The following is a 20,333-nucleotide window of genomic DNA, read 5'->3' on the forward strand; positions in this document are numbered from 1 at the left end:
GGCCCCGCTTGCCACATCTAGAGAAAAGCCGCAGCATCAGCGAAGACCTGGCACAGTCAAAAAGAAAAAATAAATAAACAATTTAAAAGTAGTTATAGTTAAATGTCATGTCTTGTCCTGGAGAAGTTAATGTTGACAAGAACATCCACAAAGCCATCACTAAATCTTCTTAGAAATTTCCATACCTTTAAAAGAAAGAAGAAGTCACAACATCAATCTCTCCTTAAAGAAAAATGATGAGATTCATTCGTTACACACTAGCTATGTCCCCAACATGATACTATGAACGAGAGGGGACTTCTCTCAATTCCCAATGGAAAAAAATCCAAACTGCTGTAAGAGGGAGATACCATAGCTAACAGAGAGATCAGGGATGTTCTTCTCATAAAGGATAAGATATAAGCCAAGAAGAATAGACAGGATTTTTACAGACAGAATTCGCCATTCCAGGCAGAGGAAAGAGCAAAAAAAAAAATCAAGGAGCCAAGACGGAAATCAGGAAGTCAGTCTGAGACCCTGAGCGTGGTCTCATAGCGCCCAGCTCCCTGCTGGGTCCTTGACCTTGTCACTCCCTGACTGCAGGGCTTCCTTCTCCTAAAGGCTGGAAGCTAAAGGGCCTTTTCCTCTTTGCAAAGGATTCTGGACTCAATCCCATGGGCAATGGAGACTAATCTAAAATTGGGAGCAGAGATCCTAAAAGGGCAGGGGATTAACCTGGCAACAACGTACAGAAAAGGAAGGGAGAGACTGAAGGAGAGATGGAGGCACTTCCATAGCAGGAACACGTAAGGATGCTGAACGCATCGTTGCTAGATGCTTTGGTAATAAACCCAACCACTGCAACCAGGAGACTGAAGTATTCTACACTGCTTCCTTTGTACCTCAAGTTCCATATGAAAAGCTTATTTAATCCACCCAAAACTTTATAGCCCTAATCTAATCTTCTCTGTATTCCTTTTTGGTAATATATATATATAAATGCCTGACTCTGCTTGTGACAAAAGCTTTCAAGTCCCACTGATCCTTTTGCCCCACAACTGTGCAAGCCTAAAAAAAAAAACCTGTGAACTCCTTCATGGGTGCCAAGAGGGAGGAGACAGCCAGGCACTCCTCTGCCCACCGCCCCCACCCACCCCCAGCACCACTCATAATAAGAAACAAAGCCACTTACCCCGTCCTTCATGCAAACCGAATGGACCAGTTTAGGAGACCGCCTTGCGCTCTCTAGAAAGCCCCGTTATGTGAGTAACACATCTTCTCCTGCCCTCTTGGTCTGTGTGTGTGGCACCAGCAGTCGTGACCTCCAAACCGACTGCAGTGGCTTGGACAGAGGCTGGTCCCACAACCCATGGAGTGACCACAAACACTCTTTTTTCTACTTTTGTCCTTGGGGGCTCTTCATCCCCACCTTCTCCCTTCCCTACTCCACCTTCACTACCCAGCTCCCTAAATGACACTTTTTTTCCCAGAACATTTGCATTTATCTCTTTTTTAATTGAAGTATAGTTGATTTACAATCTTGTGTTAGTTTCTGGTGTATAATACAGCAAAGTGACTCAGTTATGTGTATATACTCAGTCATATATATATATTCTTTTTCATATTCTTTTCTGTTATGGTTTATTACAGAATATTGAATACAGTTCCCAGTGCCACAAACACTCTTAAATAGTGAACTACTGCAGTGTCCTGTCTATACCTAGAGTCAAGGTAGGAAGATGCAAAGAAGATGCATGATGGAAACCCTCAAACTCAATCCTGATGACCCTGAATGGACATACACATTCACTCAAATGTCTATTTATTCAACTTCAAAGCGACTTAGTGTGTCTTTGGTAAATGCTTGGCTCCCACCCTTCCCAAAGGCTAAACTCTAAGATGTTGCATAGTCATAGAAGCTAGGTGCTTAATTCTGCCGTAATCACAGGCTTGCGATTAGAAGAAATCTCTACACAAGCTAGGATGGAAACACAATTAAACATTTCCCTTGCATAAACTTCTGGGTTAAAGTGCTAGGGCAACGGAAAGGCTAAAATAAAAAGCCACAAATAATCCCTTTATTCAAATAGCACTTTAGTTACAAATCAAATGAAAGCCTTGATTTGTGTTCAGTACAGAAAGTACTTCCATGTCTTTTCAGCCAAACCTACGTATCTAAAGGTCATAATCATGAAAACAGTGTCTTCCTCGGAAACAGTTTAGAAAATCATAATGTTAAGTACTTACACGTCTTTAGCTGCTCCTCCAGGGCCTGGGAAAAAATAGAAAAAGATATTTTCTCATTATCTTGGTAACACCAGTACAAAAATCTTAAGCCCAATATTCAACTAAAATAACTTTTTCAAGAGATGAGTTGAGAATACGATTTTTTGAAAGATCATCTCACAAAAGAAGAAAAAGGAGAACAGGAAAATCATAAAAAGCCAAATCTTAGGTTTAGAATTTATTCTCTCCATTTGTAACAATTCCTATAAATCATAAAGTGCTAATTCTGAAAGGAACCTTACAAGACAGCCCAATCTAATCTGCTAATTTTACAGATACAGTAACATATTTGAGAAATATTTTCTTTTCTAAGCCACACGACTTCTAAGCTGGTACCTACATGGAACTGTTATGTTACACTATGCACTAATCAAAAAGTAAAGCAAAGTCACATGACAAAAATGGAGATGACATCCTAAATGAATTGGGAAGTCTCAAAGATGCCAGCCCAGCTCCAAAAGGAGTAACATTCATTTCCAACTCTTATCCTATTTGCTATTGAACCCTCTCATTTCTGCTTCCCACCCACATGCCAAAAACAACCCATCTCTTTTGGACCCCAGTCCTCTCACTTACCACAGATTCTCCGCCCACAACACAGTTCCATCTGCACTTCTGCCCCCTAATATCCTTACCTAAACAAATAGAACTTAGTTCCAACTTTGAAAGCTACATGGAATTAAGTATCATTTAACCTCTTATAACTTCACTTCCCTCGTGTCAAATGAGGAAAATAAGAATATCTTTCTCAAAAGTTACCGTGAAGTTCTTTAAAATCTATGTATCTCTATCAAAATACCAGACATTTTTCAAGAAAATAAAACAAATAATACTAAAATGTCTATGGAACCACAACAGACCCCAAATTGCCAAAGCATCTTGAGAAAGAACAAATCTGGAGGCATCATGCTCCTTATTTCAAACTACGTGACAAAGCTATAGTAATCAGAACAGTATGTTTCAGCAAAAAACAGACACACAGATCAATGCAGCAGAATAGAGAACCCAGAAATAAACCCATGCATACATGCTCACTTAATTTACAACAAATGAAGCAAGAATATGAAACATGGAAAGAATAGTCTTTTCAATAAACTATCTTGGGAAAACTAGACAGTCGTATGCAAAAAAATGAAACTAAACAACTATCTCACATCATACACAAAAATTAACTCAAAATGAATTAAAGTCTTAAATGTAAGATCTGATACCATAAAACTCCGAGAGGAAAATATAGGCAGTAAGTTACCTGACACTGATCTTAGAAATTAATGTTTGGATCTAATTCAAAAAGCAAAGGCAACAAAAGCAAAACTAAACAAGTGGGACTGCATCAAATTTTCAAAATTCCTGCACAGAAAAGGAAACTATCAACAAAATGAAAAAGCAACCTACTAAATGGAAGAAAATACTTCTAAATTACATATCTGATTAAGAGGTTAATATTATAAATATATAAAGAACTCATAAAACTCAACAGCGAGCGAGAGAGAGAGGTTGAGAGAAAGAGAGAAACCAGCTTTATTTTAAAATGGGCAAATAATCTGAATAGACATTCTTCCAAAGAAGACATACAGATAGCCAATGAGTACATGAAAAGATGCTCAACACTACTAATCATCAGAGAAATGCAAATCAAAACCACAAGATATCACCTCATACCTGTTAGAATGTTTATTATCAAAAAGACAACAAATAACAGGTGTTGGCAAGTGATGTGGAAAAAGGACACCAGTGTGCCCTGTTGGTGGGAATGTAAACTGGTGCAGCCACTACAGAAAACAGTACAGAAGTTCCTCAAAAAAATTAAAAATAGAACTACCATATGATCCAGCAATTCCACTCCTGGGCATTTATCCAAAGAAAACAAAAACACTAATTCGAAAAGATATATACACCCCTATGTTCATCACAGCTTTTTTCACAATAGCCAAGATTGGAAACAACCTAACTCCAGCGATGGATGAATGGATAAAGAAGATGTGAGATACAGATACAGGAGGATAGAATAATAGAATAGAATTCTACTCAGCGGGATTCCCAGGTGGTGTTAGTTAAAGAACCCACCGTTCAATGCAAGAGACGTTAAGAGACCCAGGTTCAATCCCTGGACTGGGAAGATCCCCTGGAGGAGGGTATGGCTACCCACTCTAGTATTCTTACCTGGAGAATCCCATGGATGGGTTACAGTCTGTGGGGTCACAAACAGCTGAACGTGACTGAAGTGCCTTAGCATGCACTCACGCACATAAAGAAAAAAGAAAGAAATCTTGCCATTTGCAACAACATGGATGGACCTTGAGAGAATTACGCTAAGCAAGATAAATCAGAGAAAGACAAATACCATGTGATTTCTCTTATGTGTGGAATCTCAAAAACAAAACAAGTAGAAAAAAAAATCATAGATACAGAGAAAGGAATGGTGGTTGCCACAGGGTAGGCAAGTCGGGGAATGGGCAAAACAAGTGAAGCAAGTCAAGACATACAAACTTCCAGTTCTAAAATAAATAAGCCATGGGGATGTCATGTCCAGCACACCGACTACAGTCGATAATACTATACAGCATACTTGAAAGTTGCCAAGACAATAAATCCTAAAAGTTAACTACCTATGGTGACAGATGGTAACTAGACTTATTGTGGTGATTTCACTACATATATAAACATGGAATCATCTCATTGTATACCTGAAACCAATATAATGTTATATGTCAACTGCACCTCAGTAAAAAAAAAAAAAAGAAAATTAATACATTTTAAAAATTGAGACTTCCTTGGTGGTCCAGTAATTCAGACTCCACGGTCCCACTGCAGAGGACACAGGTTGATCCCTGGCAGGTGAACTAAGATCCCACAGGCCACAGGGCATTGCCAAAAAAAATTTTTTTTAATTATAAAAAGATGTAAACAGAACCAAGTCTGGCACATAAAAATAGCTCACTGTTTTTGGTGGTGGTGGTTTAGTCACTAAGTCGTGTCCGACTCTTGCGACCCTGTGGACTGTAGCCTGCCACGCGCCTCCGTCCATGAGATTTTCCAGGTGAGAATACTGGAGTGGGTTGTCATTTCCTTCTCCAGAGGATCTTCCCAACCCAGGGATTGAACCTGGATCTCCTGCACTGCATCACTGTTATTAGCAGTCACATTTTCTTTAGTATCTCAATCTTCCTATCTATGAAGTGGGAGTTAACTCCTGCACAGGTCACAGAGGTGTGAAGATAAAGGAAAACATGCTACAAAATAAAAACAAATCTGCAGGAAGAGTTATTGCCAAAATTGTAAGAACTTCACCCGAGAGATATTAATCTAGGACCTATAATACTGCAAATTCAAAGAAAAGAATAAAGATGATCAAGACTATGTCTCAGGCTTCCCTGATGGCTCAGTGGTAAAGAATCTGCTTGCCAGTGCAGTAGACGTGAGTTCAATCCCTGACCTGGGAAGATCCCACATGCCGTGGAACACCTGAGCCTGTGGACCACAACTACCGAGGCTGTGAGCCAGAGCCCTGGAGCCACAACTACTGAAAACCAGGGGCCCTAGAGCCCTCGCTCCACAAGAAGAGAAGCCACTGCAACGAGAAGCCTGTGCCCCACAGCTAGAGAGAAGCCCCTGCTCGCCACAACTAGAGAAAAAGCCTGAGCAGCAATGAAGAGCCAGCACAGCCAAAAAATAAATTATTTAAAAATGCATTTAAAAAAGACTATGTCTCAAATAAATTCTTTAAAGGTTTTGACCAAACCTGAACTTTGTAACAAACTTAAAGAGTCTTTACTCAGGGGAGAGTAATATTTCTGTTTCACAACTCTCACTAAGATTACATAAATAAAAACGGCTTTGGAATCTGAGATCATAAAACCAAAAAAAAAAATCTTAAAATTTTAAAAAATCTTAAACATAATAACAGTGGAGAGTCCGACAGGAAAAAATAAACAAAAGATGAGTGCCACCAAAAACCCATAAAAATGGACATTTTATTTCAGAATCAAAACAAGCATGAGAATCTGGGAGAAAGTCTAAAAAGAAAATAAATATCCTCGTTTTCTTAGTTTCACTTTCATGGAAAAAGATGGGGAATGATTGGGGGTTGCAGCACTCAGGGGAGGAGAGAGCAGAAGGCATCAGAACGGATTCCGGGACGTCACACAGAAAGAAGGCAGCGGTCGTGATGTGAGGGCCACGAGTGCTGAGCTGTTGGAGATGAAGGGAGGGCAGAGCGGACAGAAGCCACCCCGCTGCCTCTGAGGGGCGGCCGCGGGGTGGTAGGGAAACAGCAGCACGGAATTGGAAGGCAGAAGACCCAGGAAAAATTCCTGCTCCAGTATTTTATTTGACAGTCCCTAGATCCCCCTGCTTCAGCTTCTAATCCTGGGCCGACAAAGGCACCGGAAAAGACAAACCACAATAAATGTGTGTGTGAAATTCATTTCAAAACAGTCACACATCATCTCCTCAGTACCTGTTTTCATTAGTCACCAGAAACCCTGCATCCGCTTCACCTTGACTCCGGGCACCCCCAGGGCCTCTTTCCTGCTGGGTTCACCATCTAACACCTGGCAGGCCCAAGGCAGATGCCAGGTGTTACCTTCCAGAAGGAAATCAGCAAGCCATTTCTTCTGTTCGCAAATGTACCTCTCTTAAAGGGCACCATCTATTTAACTGCAGTGGGGACGGAGGCCAAGAAGTCAGAAACACTGATTTGATGTATACACATCAAGCCTATAGATATGATTATAATGTATATTCATCTGTCTAAAAGGGAAGACAGCGTATACCTTCACAGGAGCAAGGGATTAATGATAAGCTTATAATCAGGAAAGGTAGAACATGACTCCCTGACATACAACTCCCCAGAGAAAAAGAAAAACAAAATCTGTAATTGTTGAAACTCCCAGCAAAAATATCAGAATTTCTAGGTATATAAAATATGAAATAGCTTTGTTTTGCAAAAGTATAAAATCATAAAATTACTAGAAAGAGAAGAAAAATTCTGATTACCCTCAAGATAACATTTTAATCATACTTCATCTATATACTGATTACAGTTAACCAGATGGAGAGTTCTTCTCTAGATAATTTATGCAAAAGATACTTTGACTAGAACAATTCAAATAGTGGCAAAATCCCATTTGCTTTAAGCTGTGTTTATGATTCATGAGATTCATCATTTATTAAACAAATATTTATAGTGGCGTAGTTACTTCTTTCAAGGGCCCTGGGGTAGAACATTTTTCCCTTTACTACCACTTCATCTCCTGCCAAAATGCCTCTCTACTGTTTAAACATAGCTATGGTACATTAATACAAGGGAAGGCAGGTAACCATGTTTCTTGTGGGATAGAAGCAACACAAAATATATAGACCTAAATTAGAATTTTCGTGAGTCAAAAGATTTAATGACTATTTTCCAAAATTATATTATTGATCATTATAATTTTAAATATCTTCCTAAAAAATGGAAGTGGGAGGGGAAAGTCTGCTCTCAGAAAAGTATCATATTCAGTTCCAGTGACAAAAAATGTAAGTGGTTATGGTATGTAAAGAATACTTCCTTCTGAATCCAACTGTTTAACACTTAGAAGACTGTTGTTCACAATATTGCCTCATTTCACCAAGATTGTGTACACATATATATTTTTTTGGTGGGAAGCGCCTGCACTGTAGGGCAGGCAGGATTCCCCAGCCACGGATCCACCCCCACGCCCCCTGCAGTGCAAGCGTGGACTCAACCACTGGACTGCCACCGAAGTCTATACCTTTTACTTTCATCAAAAGATTTTAAAATTGTATGCATGAGTCCCAAAGTCAAGAGTCTCAGTCACTTAAAAATGCACAGCAAATGCAATTTATTCAAACATTTTTTAAAAATGAATCTGATACTGAGGAATCATAGAAAGATATTTGGTCTCCATTCCCTCTTCCTGGCACAGAGCTTTTAAAACCCTTGGAACTTTCTAAGATAAGGGTGATAGGAGCCTGTTTTTTCCAATGAGGTGACTCTTGGCAGGACCCCAGATAGCTTCAGGATGGGAGCTGGTCACCAGAAAAGCCAAGGCTTGATAAGAAGCTTGGAACTTTCGACCCCACTCCCTGTCCTCTTGGAAAAAGAGAGGGGCTGGAGATCAAGTTAAGCGCCAATGGCGAATGATTTGATCAATCAGGCCTATGTAATGAAACGTCCACGCTGCTGCTGCTAAGTCATTTCAGTCATGTCCGACTCTGTGGGACACCATAGACAGCAGACCACCAGGCTCCTCTGTCCCTGGGATTCTCCAGGCAAGAAATAAAACCACTAGAAGGACAGGGTTCAGAAAGTTTCTGAGTTGAACATCCATGTGCCAGGAGGGGGCACGCCCTAACTCTATGGGGACAGAGACCCCTATACCTGAGTCTCTTAACATGACCTCTGTACCTCTCCATCTGGCTGTTCATTTGTGTCCTTTATATAGAGTCATACTAACAAATGGTCAGATCTGAGGAGGGGGGATGTGAGAACCCCCAAATTTGCTGTCAAGTCAGACAGCAGTGCAAGTAAGCTGGGGACCCAATACTTGCTACTGGTGTCTGAAGTGAGGCCATCTCGGGCGACTCAGCCCTCAAACCTACGGTGACAGACACTAACTCCACATATGAGCATCAGAATTGAACTGGACGGTGTCAGAGAATTGGAGAGGCAGATGGCATCCAGGAAGGAAAAACGTCTCAGATAACCTTCACATTTTATAGAAACTGGGCACCCCCATAAATAGCTGAGGCTCTGAACAGCCTTGAAATTCTGTATGAATCACACCAAGATTGAATGGTGCTGAATCTGCTTCAGCAGATGATTATTCACACTACAGGTATTGTTTGTAAACTCTTCATGTTCTGATTTTCTGATTTTATCCCATTCCAGGAACAAGTACAAAAAAGTTTTCTGTGGTAGTTCTGCAGGAATGCAGTAACAAATCACCACAAGCTAAATGCCTTAAGACAACAGAGACGCGTGCTCTCGGAGTTCTGGAGGCCAGAAGTACAAAATCAAGGTGTCAGGAGGTCCCGACGCCCCGCAGAGGCTGCGGGAAGAACACGGCCAGGCCTCTTAGCATCACGGGACAGTGGGTCCTCCTTGGCACTCTGCGGCTGGTGGCCAGACAGTGCCGTCTCTGTTCTACCCCTGTCCTCACATCACCTCTTCTCCGTATCTATCTTCTCCTTGTCTGCCTCTTCCAAAGATGCTTCATCATCCAGGATTTAGAGCCTATCCAGATAATCTAAGACGGTGTCCTCATCTCAAAATCCTTAATTATACCAGCAAAGACTCTTTTTCCGAACAAGACAATATTCCAAATTAGGATAAGAACGTATCTTTTTTAGAGGTCACCATTCAACCCAATACACTTCTCATCCCTGTGCTCCTCCACCTCTCCAAAAGCAGAAATTCCCTTTTGAAAAGAAATACATAGCAAAATTAATATCGAAGAAAAATTAAATTTAATATGACATGCCACTTATTCTGCAAACACAGACAAAATTTTACTCCTAGTGCATGATAAAGCTAGCTGCAATATACATCAGTTCAGTGATAATAAGCAGATATTTGTAACATCTTGGTTCCTATAGACAGATGTTTCTTGGCAATCTAATAAATCTTATAAGTTTAAAAGATTGCCCTGTACTGCCCAGTACATTTTCAATATGGTTCAGAGTCATATATTTATTTTTATGAGTTTCCATACACATGCCAAATTTTAACAAAAAGAAAATATTTATCTCTCTTAAAAGAAAGGTCACAGACATATGTACATTTGAAAAAACACTCTATTAATGCCTTTTTCATCCCTGTTCTCTATGCACTTCATAGCACTGATGTAATATACCGGAACTGTTCACAAACAAATGAATCGCTAAATTACATAGTAAATCGTATCTCTTTGTTCAGACTGAGTAGTGATAACTTAAAACACATACACCAGAAAATAAAATTATGCACATGAAGAATTTCTAAAAGGCACTAAAGATGCACAAATCATTCTTCTTTTAATCAGAAATATAAATGATTATGGCTCTTATGGGAACTAATAAAAATATGCAGGAACGTTTTACTCTTTATTTGTTTTGTGAAAGAAAAACGTCTGAGAATTGTATAAATATAACTGTAGAAAAAAAAACAAAGCTCCCTTTAATTTTGACAGCTTGCTATGTCTCCTCTGACCCATAATAGTTCTAAAACTATGTCATCAGCTCAATTTGGCCAAAAGAAGTAGAACAACAGCTCTTTAGTTCATCTACAGCAATGTCTATTTTTCAATAAGCCAATAAGAGACACAGAATCTTAAGTTATTTCTTCAATAGTGGAGAAAAAATTTCAGATCAGTGTATCCTAAAAATGTAAATTTTTTAAAGTATAGTTGACTTATGATGCTATGTTAATTTCAGGTACAACGTAAGATTCAATATTTTTATAGATTATGCACCAAAGTTATTAAAACATTATTGACTATTTTCCTTGTGCTGACTTACATTCATAAGACTTACTTATTGTATAATTGGTAGCTTATACCTCTTAATAATGGAGCTTTCCCTGTGGCTCAGCGATAAAGAATCTGTCTGCAATGCAAAAGCCGTAGCAGACACAGATTCGATCCCTGGGTCAGGAAGATCCCCCAGAGGAGAACATGGCAACCCACTCCAGTATTCTTGCCTGGAGAATTCCATGGACAAAGGAGCCTGGCGGGCTATAGTCTATAGGGTCGCAAAGAGTTGGACATGACTGAAGCGCCTTGGCACACACACACTTTTAATACCTTCACCTATTTCACCCACAAGCCCCCCTCACTACCTGGCAACCACTGGTTTGCTCTCTGTACCTGTGAGTCTGTTTTTGTTTTGTTATAGTGATTTGTTTGTGTCATTTTTTAGATTCCACATATAAGTGAAAACATACAGTATTTGTCTTTTTCTGTCTGACTTATTTCACTTAGCTTAATATCCTCTAGGTCCAACCCATGTTGTCGCAAATAAAATTATGTTAATGAACGTGGATGTTCTTAAGAGAAAATCTCTTTGCTTACAGGTTGCCTTTGCCAAATATTTCGCTTTCAGTAGACAAAAATTAATAAACACAGCTATATAAGTACAGACATAAGGCAACGCATTGACATTTAGCTGCTATAATTTAAGCTATGTCTCTATTGAGCTGTAAGTGGCTCATGGCAGAATTGAATAACTCTCTTGGGTCACCTTCACCAGCCACGTGGTTGCAACATCGATCCTGGGGGGCTGGAACAAGTGAATTTCCTAATCCTTTCGCGCCAGGGATAACTGTCTGCACAGAGGTGTTTCCACACATCTTGTCCTTCACATCACGTCAAATGCAGTCCATCCAGGAAGATAATGGGTCACCTGCATCCTCCTACCTTCCCGTTAGAGGGCTCCTTCCAGCCTCCTGCTTCTGTGCTAAGCTGCTTCGGTTGTGTCCGACTCTGCAACCCCATGGACTGGAGCCTACTAGGCTCCTATGTCCACAGGATTCTCCAGGCAAGAATACTGGAGTGGGTTGCCATGCCCTCTTACAGGGGATCTTCCCAACCCAGGAATCGAACCCAGGTCTCCCGAATTGTGGGCAGATTCTTTCCCACTAGCGCCACCTGTCTCCTAGGCTTTAACAGTTTGGGTTCATTTTCATTTCTCTCTCCCGCCACCTCCCTTGGGCTTCCCTGGTGGCTCAGATGGTAAAGCATCTGCCCGCAATGCGGGAGACCTGGGTTTGATCCCTGGGTTGGGAAGATCCCCTGGGGAAGGAAATGGCAACCCACTCCAGTACTCTTGCCTGGAAAATTCCATGGATGGAGGAGCATGATAGGCTACAGCCCAAGGGGTCACAGAGTCGGACACAACTGAGCAGCTTCACTTCCACTTCCTACCTCCCTCACATGTAGCCGGTCCTCAGCCTAACTGGCTTGCAGGGGTCCTTGATGTCAATGCCTCCACCATTCACCAACAACCTTCTCACTTAAGGACTCCTGACAACAGCCTGAAATCACATCACTCTACTGCTGGCTCCGTCCTTCTATATCAGGTATGACAGTCTTTCCCCGTGTTAATAATAGCATACCAAGTACTTAGACAATAAGGCACTGCTCTAAGCACGTTATATATATTAACTCATTTAATCTTGAGTAGGTTCTATAACTACTCTTCCATTCTACAGCTGAGGAAACCAAGATATAGACAGTTTCAGCAAGTTGTCCAGGTTATGCAGCTGATAAATGATGCGAGCAGGATTTGAACTGGGGTCTTTTGGCTCCAGAGCCTCCTCTCAGTTCTGAGGCCTTCTCGCCTCTCTGTCCTTCCCAGCTCCCATCCTGACGGCTCTTACTTCCAACACTCTGCAACCAATGTGAGCTACTGCCCTGAAATGCACCGAGCCCGTTTCTGTCCCTGTGTTTTCTTACTGCTCTAAAAGTGCCCTCCCTTCCATTCTCTGCTTATCCAAATCCTACCTATTCTTCAAAGTCAAATCAAGTCCCGCCTCTTCCAAGCAGGCTTCCCAGGTCGCTTAAGGTTTTATTTCATTGCTCTAGTGCTATATCAGTCACAGAGTGCCTATACAAGTTAGGACTTAATTTTATATCTTTTTTGTTTCCCCAGTATATTTATCCATTCAACAAAAAAAAATTTTAAGACCCAAAAAATTTCACTGGAAGACTGAATATTGGTCTTGAGGCCGAGTGTCCAGCTGTGAACAAGATGTACAAGATTCTCATGAAGTTTACCTTTGGGGAAGGGAAACAAAAATGACAATAAATAAACAAAATGTCAGCTCTCCAGGAAAGAGTATTTCAAATAGCCAGATAACAAGAATGAGTGGAGCATGTTTAAAGAATAGAAAGACAGATTGGTGGGGGGGGGGGGGGGGCCCTAAGTGAGCTGGGGGGGAAGTAGCACATAAGATATTAATGACTTCTTTGATGAAGCAAAATTTTATATTATTAACACTACACAGCCTGGACTAATACTGAGCACAGTGGCTGAATTTCAGAACTACCAAACCATTCCAGTAGTCATGTATGGATGTGAGAGTTGGTCTATAAAGAAAGCTGAGCACCGAAGAATTGATGCTTTTGAACTGTGGTGTTGGAGAAGACTCTTGAGAGTCCCTAGGACTACAAGGAGATCAAACCAGTCACTCCTAAAGGAAATCAGTACTGAATATTCATTGGGAGGAACATTCACTGGAAAAGACCCTGATGCTGGGAAAGACTGAAGGCAGGAGGAGAAAAGGATGACAGAGGATCAGATGGTTGGATGGTATCACCAACTCAATGGACATAAGTTTGAAACTCCGGGGGTTGGTGATGGACAGGGAAGCCTGGTGTGCTGCAATTCATGGGGTCACAAAGAGTCGGACATGACTGAGTGACTGAACTGAACTGACTGAAACCATCTACAGATGTAGATGAAGGCTGGACTACATAGTTACAGCAACGGAAGAGAATGTGATTATGTATCTAATAGAGGATAAGGTGATAACTAACCTAAGTAACTGGACCCAAAAGAATTATAGTAACTCCCTGGGTACAATGATAAAATAGAATAAAATTCTTCTTCCCCACCTCCTTAGACTATTAGTATATAAATAACAAAAGAACCACTATAGAAAGAGTCTAGTAATAAACTAAGTTATGGTCAGATAGCTGCCACTTACACATCTCTGGTAGAAAAACCAACTCAACAATTCAATCAAGGAGGAGAATACTTCTGAAATGACTCTGCTGATGCAAATATTTTTCACAGCCTGCAAAATAGTCTACACTGAAATAGGCTCTTGTACACATTTGGAACCATCCAAACTTTGAAGAGATTTTTCTGGTTCACATAAAATAGGATTTCCTGGTTTACATTACAGACTCAGGCAACAATCTACATGCATGACTATACACAGGAAATGACTGACCTGCTATGGTTCATCAGCTCAAATGCAGGGGTGTTCATGTCTCCGCCTAATTAAGGAATATATTCAAGGAAAAACAAGGGAATAGAGAATCTGGCTGCTGAGCGAGAGAGTGGTGGAGATAGACAGCAAAGAAAAACACAGAGAAAGCAACAGTTCCCTGCCCTGTAGCAAATGAAACCCTTTCAAAATTGACTCTTTATCTATCAAAGTAAGATAGATACTATACAATATCACTGTGGAATCTAAAATATGACACAAATGAATGTATCTACAGAACAGAAACAGACTCACAGACATAGAGAACAGACCTGTGGTTGCCAGGGGGTGGGGGATGAGGGAGAGATGGACTGCGGGTCTGGGGTTAGCAGATGCAAACTATTACACATAGGATGGAAAAAGGACAAGATTTGACTACATAGCACAGGGAACTATATTCAATATCCTAAGATAAACCATAGTGGAAAAGAATATTTTAAAAACTATATATAACAATCTCTTTGCTCTATAGCAGAAATTAACACAATGCTGTAAATCAACAATACTTCAATTTTTAAAAGATGGGCTCTTAAACTCAGACATTCCTCTAAAGTTTAGAGCCTAGACTCTACGCTATGCAGGGAAAGTGTACTGAATTGTCACTGAATGGAAAATACAAGTCCTGTATAGTTCTAGGTTGGGAAAAATCAAATTCCTATATTGAGACAGTGATGGTCCTAAAACATCAGAATGGGGACCGCGCTCGTATAATCAAAAGTGGTTCTCATGATCCCTTCTACCCTGATAGCATGGATACTTTGACTCCTCCCTGAAGACTTCTCTGAATAAACTATCATTTATTCCACATCTCTTGGGCATTTGGATGCTCAGTGTATATTTGACTACACTTTGCTTTGCAGGAGTTCTCAAATGGTGAATCTTCCTGCCTCAACAACCAGTTTCTCAAGAAGGGGAAAGCCTGATTTCATTCTACAGTCATCCCTTGCTGGCTGCCCCTACCCTTGCCCTAAAATTGCCTAACAAAGTACAAAACTTTGCACACAGAGGTGGACCATGTACTAGCTTACACTTAGAAATCTACTGTAAAGGAAATCTACCCTAAATTATTTAGGGCCTGTATGAGCTGATTCCTTCTGGCTGTTTGATCACTGCACTACATTTTAGTTTCTCCATGTATTGGACATACAGAATCAAATTTACTGAAGCACACTACTAAATATCCATTTGTCATATAAACCAATTTCACCAGAAAAAAGCCAAGAAAAGCTGTTGTCCAGATAGTCCAGGGAAAAGAAACAATTATCTGGTTTTACCTGAATTACTCAGAGAGTAAGACAGGGCTTACAACGGCGATTTCACGTTGGGGGTCCTTGTTATGAAGTGCTAATGTATCTTCTGAAAGCAGATTTGCTGTGTTCTTATAGAAAAATATTCGGGGAACACCATTTCACCTTCAACATGGTATTACTCCACTTCTATATAGTAATTACAGTAGGGTGCTATCCTGTTGCTCAAAAAAATAAAGTGAAATGCCCACAGTGACAGCCAGCACAGTGCCAATGTCAAGCTTGAGCTTCACTCTCCACATTCAAGTTCAGCACCTGCCCACCATCTTTCTCTTTTTTTTTTTTTTTTTTTTTGCTAAAAAGCTTAAAAATGACTATTGAAGTGTAAGACTCCTGGGACATTTCAGAAGTTTTGCACTGTAATTACTAGAGGGTGGAGACAACACCAATTTAATGCATTTCATTTTACTTGAGTTCAGTGACATGCATTTGCAGCTTGGGCAATAGCGTATTTAATGCTGATGCCAAAGTTCACAATTGAAAGAAACCTTTGCACTGTGGTTTAGTTCTCTTACCCTTCCATCTCTCCTCTCGATGCATTTCCTTTCTGAACCTAAGGTGCCACCACCAGCTGACAGAAAATTTCAAAATAACAATGGCCAACGCCCGAGGCTAGGCACCCGGACTCACCAGCAGAGAAATGTTTGGGGGATGACTTCTCAGGGACAAGGGCAGAGTCATCAAAGAGGTGATGCAATAACTTCCAACTCATAATGTTTTCTTCTCCTTCGTGTTTTACAGTCTGCCCTCGCTATTTTCCTCTTCTCTGAACATACAGTAATTTTTAGCAAAGAGCGAGCTTGAGGAGAGAACAGCACGCTCTTACAGGAGCTGTCCTTCGTGAACAAAAGTGAGGCTACTCATCACGAAGACGTGTGCTCGGAGTGGTTTCTTTCAATATAACTGTATCTCCCTTTACATAAAAAGGAATGTGCTCATTGGGGGAATAAAGGTCAGCCAAATATTTGTAAAGAGAATCATGTTTTCTCTATTTCTTACATCACCATTGCAGAGCTCACTTATCATCATCCTGGTTTAGCAATGGAAAACCTCCCTCTATCTCCAAACCTGACAAGCAGTTCATTAATAAACAAAAACATAAATGAAGTAAGCTGGTAGTGGTGGTTTAATCACTAAGTCACGTCCAACTCTTGGGACCCCATGGACTGTAGCCTGCCAGGCTTCTCTGTCCAAGGGATTTTCCAGGCAAGAATACTGGAGTGGGTTGTCATTTCCTTCTCCAGAGGATCTTCCCCACCCAAGGATCGAACCCAGATCCTTGCATTGCAAGCAGAATCTTTACCTACTGAGCTACCAGGGAAACCCTCCTCATTAGAATAGTGGTGAGTATCCCTGCCTCTCACTCAGGAGACTAGGGTTCGATTCCCTGACAGGGAGGCAACACGCCCTGAAGTAAGCTAGCTCTACTTTAAAGCAAATGGGTTATAAATCCTTCCTACAACTTCTCTTCTTTGTTTCTTTTTATGATAACATGGAAAACCTACCAAACCAAAGGTAATGGTTTTTAACCTTTTTAAAAGTAAGGTGCACATGCAGTGGAAGGCATAGGGCCACAGGGCATGTTAGGTTGAGAGATATACATTTGACCCTTGAATAACATGGAGGTTAGGGGCGCCAATCCTCCACAGAGTGGAAAATCTGAGTATAATTCATGGTCAGCCCTCCGTATCCACAGTCCCACAGCCTTGGATTCAACTGACTGAAGAGGATGTCCTACTACAGCATTTACTATTGAAAAAAAATCCATGTATAAGTGGACCCACACAGTGCAACCTCAGTTGTTAAAGAGTAAACTGTAATTCCTGGTGCAGGAAGCGGTCTTGACATGGTTCCAGGTTTCCACACAGAGCTCTCTGGCCACTCTCAAGTGAGACTCCTGTCCATATGCTAAGGCACTAACTAAACTAACTACCTTTGACGCTGTTACAAGAATTGAAAGGGTTTGTTCCCCAGGAGTTCTCTGCCTGTCACAAGATTGGGAATTTAATTCGAGATGGTAAAGATGACCTCTAAGAGATAAACTTTTCAATGAATCATTACCTGGCTTCATTCACAGCTTTGGGACTAGAATCGCACATATTTTAGTGCCTTCTCCTAAAATATTTCATATGTGTGGTCACTGACAGCCAGAGAGGAACAACAAACTTCGCCAATTAAATGAGCAGATTCCCATATCTGATCCCACAGGTGAACAACAAAATAAACTTTAAAATAAATAAACTGGAAAGGCTTGAATTTTAAACTACATCTTCCAGGAGGTCTGGATCAAGGGAAGTGACAGGCCCAAGGTCACAAAGTCATTGACCAGGCATCCGCTCCGGCCTTGGAAACACTGCAGCATCAGAGCGCTGCTCCCATTTGCTGGTTGGGATGGGATGTGGCGTCTGATTGATCTCAATTGGAGGAGATATGAGTTCTTCATCCAAAAGACACCAAAATAGGTCAGCAGATACTGTATTACTCAAAACAGACCCAGACTCTTAAATCTGTAGACACTAGCTGAGTCAAAGAGAACCGTTGAGTTTTGGAATAAGTCACTTGATACAACGCCTGGCTGACTGGGGGGAATCTAGACGACTTCCCCGGCCAATCAACACAATGAAGAAGTGTAAAAAGAAGTTTCAATATTTTTTTTTTTAATGAAAAATATATGAACAGATCATTGCTAATATTAAAGCTCTGCCACACATATTCTAAAGCATCCTCGATACTGCAGCTTCTCAGAGGAATCTTAACAGCCCAGCCAGTCTTAAACATCAAGACAGACTCAGATGAATTTTTAGTGCCCTGTTTGCAGTTCTCAACCCACTAACACCTTCCCTTCCTCTAAAGAAAGTCCTGAATCTTTCTGCTGCACTTTTCCAGGTGCAGACTCTGGGTTGCGAGGGGCTGGGGCCCGAGGCCTGCGGAAGCGAGTGCGAGAAAGGAGGGAGCAGACGCTGGCCACGACTAGGAAACCTCCCTCCTAGGAGAGTGCCGGGACTACCCGCTGCAGGGGAGCCCCGCCACCAGGGCTCCCCGCGCTCCCTGCGCAGGATCGCCCTGCAGGTTCTCCTCATCCAGGCGTGACCGCCCCCGCACAGGGAGGGGAAATGCCCTGTTTTCAGGCTGTCCTAACCCGGACGGTCGGCTCGGGCCCCGAAATCGGGGACGAGGAGAGGGGGCTGCACGCCCTCCCTGCCCCGGGTCCCCGCACCAGTCCTTCTCGCCGCCTCTCTCCTGGCCTCTCCCGCAGAGGCGGTCAGCCCTGCAGAGCTCCCCACCGCCCCCGAGTCGCGGTCCCCGCGCCCCCAGCGGCCGGCCGCGCTCACCTTGGCCCGCGCCCGCGCTGGTGGCGGTGGAGTTCCCGCAGCCCATCGCGCCGCCGGCCGGGGAAGCCACGCTCGGCAGCCGGCAGCCGCAGATCCTGGGGGCGGAGACGAAGGCGGAGGGCGGCGCGCCCCGAGCCGGAGGCCGGCGGGGGACTTACGGGTCCGAGGGGCTCGCGGGGACCACCCCCTCTAGGTACCCAGGAGGGCAAACCTGGGCGCAGTAGGCCTGGGCCAGCTGGGGCGGAAACCGCCGGGCAATCCTCGCCCCCGCCCCGCCCGGCTCTGGGACCCCGCCGGACCCACCCGTCACCTCGGCAACCGCGGCGCCGGCCAATCCTCAGCCTCCTGAGGGCTCCCCAGCCGGACATTGGTCGTCGTTAAGAGGGGGCGGGAGTTTGAAGTGGGTTTGGAGGTGAGGGCGGGGCTGAGGGGTGTGGCCGGCGCGGGCTGCAGGGTGTGGCAGGGCTGTGGAGGATGCCCACCTGGCGGCACTTCACATCCTCTGTGCCTTTTCTTCTTTTTCCCCACTTCCCCTCCCTACTTCAGAATGTGTGTTTGGGGGCGGGGGGGCGGGAGACGGGAGGGGGTCCGTGGAGAAAGTGGCGGGGAACACCTGTTTTGAGCAAATGGGCGCTCCCCTCCCCCAAATATATTATATTTCTATAAACGGAAATCCTTCTGCTTTAACAGAAAGCCAGTACAACTCTGCTCCCCCATCCACGCTGGCCAGTAACAGGAACATAAAGTCTTCCCTATGATGGTCTTATTAACCTACTAGACTTTAAGTATCTGCTGCAATTTTGAAAAACCTGGATCCAGAACCTTGATGCAAGAGATAAATGGACCTCAAGCTGAGCAGCTGACATCTGTCCCCTGTGGGCAGATGCTCCAAGATGAAGATAATGACAGGAGCCCAGTCCTGCTTGGATAGAAGATAAAGAGACTACATACATATTTCTCATTTTTGAGATCAAGAAGATCCCCCAAACTGCACATACACAGAAAGGTTCCTCAGAAGTCAGAGAAGGGAGGAAGTGCTGGACTATAATATACTCCGTCAACTTCCCAGAACCCTTGCACTGGACTCCATCTTGGCCAAAAGATGCTTGCATACAAGACAGGCAGGGCCCTAAATTGTACCAAATATGCATTTAGAGCCAGGCAAAGCAAGGTAATTGACCAGAGGAAACTCACAAGAACTGCCCCAAATAAGAAACCAAAGCTACCGCAAAGGCTTCCATGGTAGCTCAGACAGTAAAGAATCCGCCTGCAATGTGGGAGACCTGGGTTCAATCCCTGGGTCAGGACGATCCCCTGGAGAAAGGAATGGCAACCCACTCCAGTAGTCTTGCCTGGAGAATCCCATGGACAGAGGAGCCTGGCGGGCTACAGTTCATGGGGTCTCAAAGGGCTGGACACGACTGAGCCACTAAGCGTGCCCACAAAGGCACATGA

The 20,333-nt window shown here is 42.7% G+C and overlaps 1 protein-coding gene across 1 annotated transcript in view; it reads right to left on the minus strand.

The window, feature by feature from the left end:
- The window catches only part of C22H12orf75 (chromosome 22 C12orf75 homolog), a 44,717-nt gene extending 25,580 nt beyond the window's left edge, over positions 1 to 19,137 (minus strand). The window contains exons 1-2 of the mRNA XM_061125454.1: positions 18,879 to 19,137; positions 2,227 to 2,251 (exon numbers count right to left, since the gene is read on the minus strand). Coding sequence (XP_060981437.1) covers positions 2,227 to 2,251; positions 18,879 to 18,924 — 71 coding nt within the window. The 5' untranslated portion in view covers positions 18,925 to 19,137. The remainder of the gene's footprint in view (positions 1 to 2,226; positions 2,252 to 18,878) is intronic.
- Positions 19,138 to 20,333: the final 1,196 nt, after the last annotated feature.

The sequence above is a fragment of the Dama dama genome, chromosome 22 (assembly GCF_033118175.1).
Source record: "Dama dama isolate Ldn47 chromosome 22, ASM3311817v1, whole genome shotgun sequence".
NCBI classification, from domain to species: Eukaryota; Metazoa; Chordata; class Mammalia; order Artiodactyla; family Cervidae; genus Dama; species Dama dama.